This window comes from Anopheles ziemanni, chromosome 3, assembly GCF_943734765.1.
Source record: "Anopheles ziemanni chromosome 3, idAnoZiCoDA_A2_x.2, whole genome shotgun sequence".
Lineage (NCBI taxonomy): Eukaryota > Metazoa > Arthropoda > Insecta > Diptera > Culicidae > Anopheles > Anopheles ziemanni.
Genome location: NC_080706.1, coordinates 23,739,254 through 23,745,166, shown reverse-complemented (window position 1 = coordinate 23,745,166; position 5,913 = coordinate 23,739,254). Strand labels below are relative to the sequence as shown.

Here is a 5,913-nt window from a genome sequence, read left to right as displayed (position 1 = left end):
CTTTTGTTTCTACAGTGAACTGCATCTAAGGTTTGGCATTAAGGCATTTTACATTCGGTTGTGCAGTGACAGTTTCTTTTCCACGGCGTAGAAAAGGAAAATTTCAACCAAACCCATTTCAACATGACAACGAGAGTGCTCATCATATTCAAGCTGGATTGTCATTGCTCTCAAAGCCGGGTATGATAAAGCGTCCAGTGTGTGACGACAATTTATCTTTAACACTTTGCGTTTCCTATGCAATAGCAGAAGAAGCCCCAATAACGTACACGTAAAAAAAGCAAGGTTATCATAATCATCACAAGGTACGCTGCAAGAAATCAGTAATGTTTAATAGAATGTGTGTGTGTGTCATGAATGTAATAAAGACAAGTTTTTGATAGCCTATCCTAAAAATAATCATAGCGCTTTGCTTGATTGCATTGTTTTATGCGCACAACAAATTAAAAACATCGAATTTGCGTTTCATAATGGTTTGATGAATTTCTGAAAACACGCAAGAACACAGCCAGCTCTAATGCAGTCATCACTTTACAGGAAGTTTTGTCGAAAGAAATAACAAAAACGCTTTAACCGGTGCCACAACTGCAGCAACAGACTCCCAAGCGTTGGTGCAGCCGCCCGGTTGACTGGATGTGTTTTCGCCGAGCTCAATCAATGTCGCATTCAATTTCCAGACATGCACGACAGCACGTCCCGTCCAGTCGGTCGGCGCACTCAATTCACCGTGCACATACGCACCGGGACGACGATCGATGATTGACGTGTTGATGCAGCAGCTGGCCGAGCCCATCAATCACGTCACCAATTTACGTCACACACCATCCGCACGCCGAAAAAGACATCCACCGGCCGCACACACGCGCAGCCGTCCATAGGTGCCACCGCTTCGCACCAACCAGCTCACAACCAGACTGTTAACAACGGACGCTTTCAACCACAGAAGATCGCCTGGATGTTTTTCGTATTTTGGCCCTGCCTGCAACCAACACCGACGTGCGTCGGGAACTGATGGAAAGTTGGCAAAATTGACCAACCTGCAGTAAAGACCCCGGCGGAAAGCGGGCCCGCTCGGAACCTGCACGCATGATGTCCGCGAGTACTCTGCTGCGTTAATCTAGCTGGCTGCAGGCGTCGTCGAAGCTGTTGGTGGGACGTTGTCATCGAGAGATGAAAGCTGTCAAAACGAGGTGTCGCTTTTTCACGGAGATATAGTTTTCTGAGGGGCAGAAAAACTGTGATTAATTTCTGGTGTGTGTGCATATCAGAACCGGTTTTTGAGTGTATAAACAAACACAATAACCATGTTTATTGAGAAATAAAATGTACGCCATGAGAAACTGAGGAAAATTGAATGTACAAAAGAGAGTTTCAAACGTAAATGTAGTGCGCCTCGTAGTTCAATAACACGAATACTACATTAGCATTTACGCTATGATTACTAACATATTCCGTTCACGGCAGTAGAAAAATAAAAGTATGTCTAAGGCTCACAATGCTTAGATGGTTCAGCTTGTACGATTGTCACATGAAGGTATGATGAATTTCGACCGTTATTGATCCCAACGCAGACATTAATCGCAAAACATCTGCTCCGAATACATCGACAGAATACGGGTCGCTTTGAGACAATGTCCAAAACCTGCCGTCCTTATCTTCCCGGGTCCCGATTGAGCGGCCGAAGCCGGGTGATAATGGCACATAGATCGGGCTCGGAAGGTCAATGCGGGCCGCAGACGTCTGGCTTGGATTACGCTCCGGCCCTTCTCCGAAGGGGCGAAGCATTCGGTGCAGCTTCGGTCGTCGTGGAGATAACATAGCGCTTCCATGGAACGCTGTAGTTCGCGCGCACACGAAGTGGTTAAAGTCAGTTGAAAATAAATAAAAAAAATGGATAGAACATTTGGTCCGAGATATTTATTTGAAAATCGAAATTATTATTGCTCTGATTAGAGAAAGTTCAAGCATTCAAATTATTTTTGGACAATCGTTCAAATGTGAACAGCTACATCAAGAAATATTGACCATTTCACACCTCGCAAGCAAACCATAGTGCACCCGGGCTGTCCCACAATAAACTGTTTACAATCAAGTGTAAAATATCACGTTGATTTCCGACCTCTTCCGGACGGCATGCCACCGAGGTCGAGTGAATCATTAGAACGGAGCGATTGTGAATCGGTCCCGGCGTTGATGTGTCCAGCATCAAATGACAGTCGTTGAAGTTTCTTCTAGCATCTCGCACGTTGAATTTCGGATCGGGTCGGCCGTGAAGGAGGTAGTAGAATCTGAGGTAAGCTTAGCTAAGGTAAAGAATGAAAATAGATGGCCCTACAGTTGATATTTGGTAACAACTGAGCTTATGAACACAAGTGTTTTACCCCTACGCCAGCACCGTTTGGGTTTATTCCGAGAAAACTGAACCAATGCAAGATGGAGGCAGTTACAACACGTTAATGGAAGGGTCTTTTTATGCTTTCAATCACTTAGTTCAACTCGTTACATTGTTTCGTGCTCGTACCACAACATCGCTCGGCGATTGAACACTATCGACCCATGCCTCTGTCGGTGCTGACAACCATCGCTTGCCTAATGATGATTTCATCATCGTTGGCCTTCCCCGCGGGTGAAGAAACAAACACCACCACCAACCAGACTGTGAAAAAACTTCCCGTAACCGTCTACTACGAGACACTGTGCGGCGACAGCATGGTGTTCATCACCTACCATCTCTACCCGACATGGTTACGGCGCAGTACCGAGATGAACCTCCGGCTAGTTCCGTTCGGCAAAGCATCGGTAAGTGTACCATTTTCAGTAAGTTTCTTCGAGTGGAGCTTATCAGTTTTATTTTTCCACGAATTGCAGATTGACGAGGAACCGGACACGCCACCCAAATACTACTGCCAGCATGGACCACGGGAGTGCAAGCTAAACATTCTGCACGGCTGCATCCTCGATAAGCTACCCTTCGAAAAGGCGTTCCCCGTGGTGGCCTGTCTGATGAAGAATTTCCGCACCGATTTCGAAACGGTACGCTTACACCAAACAGCACATCCCTGTTAGTTTGTTTCGAACCCATTCTCACTCTTGTTTTACATTCATTCCAATCCCCGTTGGCAACATTAAAGTGCATCAAAGGGCACGAAGCGTCCAAGCAAACGATTCTCGACTGCAGCGAAGGCCAGCAGGGGGCAACCCTTTTCAAACAGTTCGCAAATGAGACGGATAACGTGCATCGGCCGCTACCCTTCGTGCCTTCCATCGTCGGTGATCAGGTGGGGCTTTCGATTTGGGGCTTCCAAGATCTAAACGAAAAAACAAAACGAAACCTGTCCTGGGGTTAAGTAACCTTTAACTCTGCCCTTTTCATCCCATTGCAGCCGTACGATTACTACGAGCAGGACGATTGGTTGTACCGTTTCGATAAGACGTTTGCGAAGCGCTACGAGGCAAAGTTTGGTGTGAAACTGTGAAGTGTTTCATTGAAGTGGAAAACATTCGAAAACAAGTTGATTGTTTAATGGACACCTGGTTGTCTATCAACACGCTTCTTATGCTTATTTTGTGATTTTCAAATATCTCCATAATTGTTTCTTATTCACATTCTACTACTGTACTTTTGTTATCTATTTCAAGTCACTTTTCCTCCTGGTGCGTACTGTCACGGCCGAATAAATGGTTGAACTTATCAACATAAAACCACCGACACGTTCTGATTTGACATGCCCCATAACGACGGCAAAACTGGTGGCCACGCTCGAATGAATTTGTGTTAACATGGATCGATGACACTCTCAGGTCATGGAGGGCAGCGAAAAACTACCTCCGGGGCCAGCTCATGCTCCGTGAGGGCTTCTCATGACATCGAAATGCGTACGGGAGCCCTCGATTAATTACAGTAATTAGCAATCACATCGATCATCGTGCCCGTGCCGTGTGGATGAAGAATTTCGCAAATAAATCTTGCCCGCTCTTATCGCACGAAAAATAATCTCGACAGCCTACTCGGGGCCAGAGCTTAGCCAAAAAGGTGCGTGCAGGCATGGGGGACCGACCGGCCGGTGGAGCTGCAGAAATCGGGCCTACAGATCTGATCACGGCGTGGTCACCTCTTGCGGTCCGGGACCAAAACCTTGCCAAAGCCAACGGTATGGGCGCGTGCTGAGAGTAATAACTTTATTTCGGTGGCGTGTCCCTTTTCTTGGGGACGTGTCGGTCGGGCGCGGCTGCACCTCAGACGTTTTCCTTGCCTCGTGGCGGGTTGGCGGTCCACGCCGCAGGTGAGTTGTTACAACGACAAGGGTCACTGGGCATATATTATCTTTATTATAATATTCATGCCATAAATCGTGAACACGCAGAAACCCACACATTTTTGTTTGCCACTCCAATGAAATAGACGTTGTATAGCAACACACACACAAACACTGAAAGCTAATAAAACCATCCCATATTGTTAGAAAAAAATTTTGAACAACGTTTTGATAAAACATGGTAATTATGTGATATGTAGTTCAAACATATCGAAGCGGAGCATGTTCAATTGCCAGCCTTATGTTTCCAAACACGATTCGCCACAGTTGAGAAATGCCCTTCTGTTTACATAATTATCAATACTTTTCCACTAAAATTTGAAGGTAAGCGGTCGGGATGGCTTCACTATTAATATAACTTGTGAACACACGATGTTCAGTGTTGGTAGAAAATGTATTCAGCAACGTGCTACGAAGGTTTAAAATGAATTTTATTCACGCATGAAGACAGCTAACAATCAAACATAGATTAGATAGTAGATTAAAAATTCTTAACATTAGAACTCACTTTATGAGACGTCGAAAAACGTTGTTAAAATTGAGGCTGTTTATTCGATGCATTTCGATTGCATTTACAAAGACGATACGTGCTCCTAATTGGGTTCACCTTGATTTGATATTTCATTATAATTAAAGAAAATCGCAACCAATATGTGCCATTCGTACGAGAAGATATCGAGCAGTATCAAGATTTATTGCGGTGCACCCACCGCATTCACATTCTATTCGAAGCAGAAACACCAATTGTATTGCCATTTCTAGGATCGCAGCAGCAAATCCTTGCCGTAGATGCGTACAGGCGTCTTTCGTCTAGCCTTCTGACCGGACCTGACAGCAGCGGCCGATGGGTGTTAAGAAAATCGAAATTCAATCAAAGCGAACCGATTTCCCATTGATCGTCTTACGTTACGATTCGATTACACTTTCGCTGCCTTTTCAATGGCAGTGGGGGTCAACCGTTGGGTCAACGCGGATCCATCCCTGCCATGCAATGGCTGCTGGGGCTGCTGAACGCGCACCTGCAGGCCCGTCTGGGAGCAATCTGTTATTTCCGGCGCATGCTGAACGCTCGCTCGCTCTCCGGGTTTTGCCTGTTTCGGCCACGGGCAGGGAGAGCCATTTATTTTCATTTGTATGGTACCGTTGCTACTTCCTTATGAGATCTGCTAGAGCAACCGAGCAGCAATTTCTTATTCCTGACACTAATTCGGTGGAGGCGTGGTTCGTTGTTGGCCTGCAATATTAATTCTAGGAAAAGCGTTTCTTCGTTTGTTTCCTTCGATAGTTTCAAGTCAATCCACTGGTGAAAGGAATGCGGCTAGCTTCAACAGTTTCATCTGTTATTGTTGAGTTTAACTTAAAATGATATTATTACTTTGATGCATTGATCCTTCAGAAAATGATCCCATCATGATCCTTTAGAAAATGTACAGCTTAGTAATTTTTAATTTTTGAATAAATGAAACGAAATGCGATTATGCTAGCTAAAGTACCTACAACGCCAATGCCGATCAACCGATATGTTAAGTTGGTGTTACAGTATTTCAGCTGTTGATTGTGAACCGTACAAAAGTTAATAAATATGTGGACTGCGTAA

At 45.0% G+C, this 5,913-nt stretch overlaps 1 protein-coding gene across 1 annotated transcript; it reads left to right on the top strand.

Moving 5' to 3' along the window:
* The first annotated feature begins 2,595 nt into the window (after window positions 1-2,595).
* Window positions 2,596-3,476, top strand: LOC131284375 (GILT-like protein 3). Its single transcript, XM_058313230.1, has 4 exons — window positions 2,596-2,799; window positions 2,869-3,033; window positions 3,132-3,278; window positions 3,384-3,476. Exons 1-4 carry the CDS (start codon window positions 2,596-2,598, stop codon window positions 3,474-3,476), a joined length of 609 nt encoding a protein of 202 aa, XP_058169213.1.
* Window positions 3,477-5,913: the final 2,437 nt, after the last annotated feature.

What these genes read in the sequence shown, in the direction of transcription:
- LOC131284375 (XM_058313230.1), top strand. Translation starts at nt 2,596, where the DNA reads ATGATTTCATCATCGTTGGCCTTCCCCGCGGGTGAAGAAACAAACACC. An exon ending in TTCCGTTCGGCAAAGCATCG is followed by an intron (nt 2,800 to 2,868) that starts GTAAGTGTACCA and finishes CACGAATTGCAG; the next exon opens with ATTGACGAGGAACCGGACAC. An exon ending in TCCGCACCGATTTCGAAACG is followed by an intron (nt 3,034 to 3,131) that starts GTACGCTTACAC and finishes GCAACATTAAAG; the next exon opens with TGCATCAAAGGGCACGAAGC.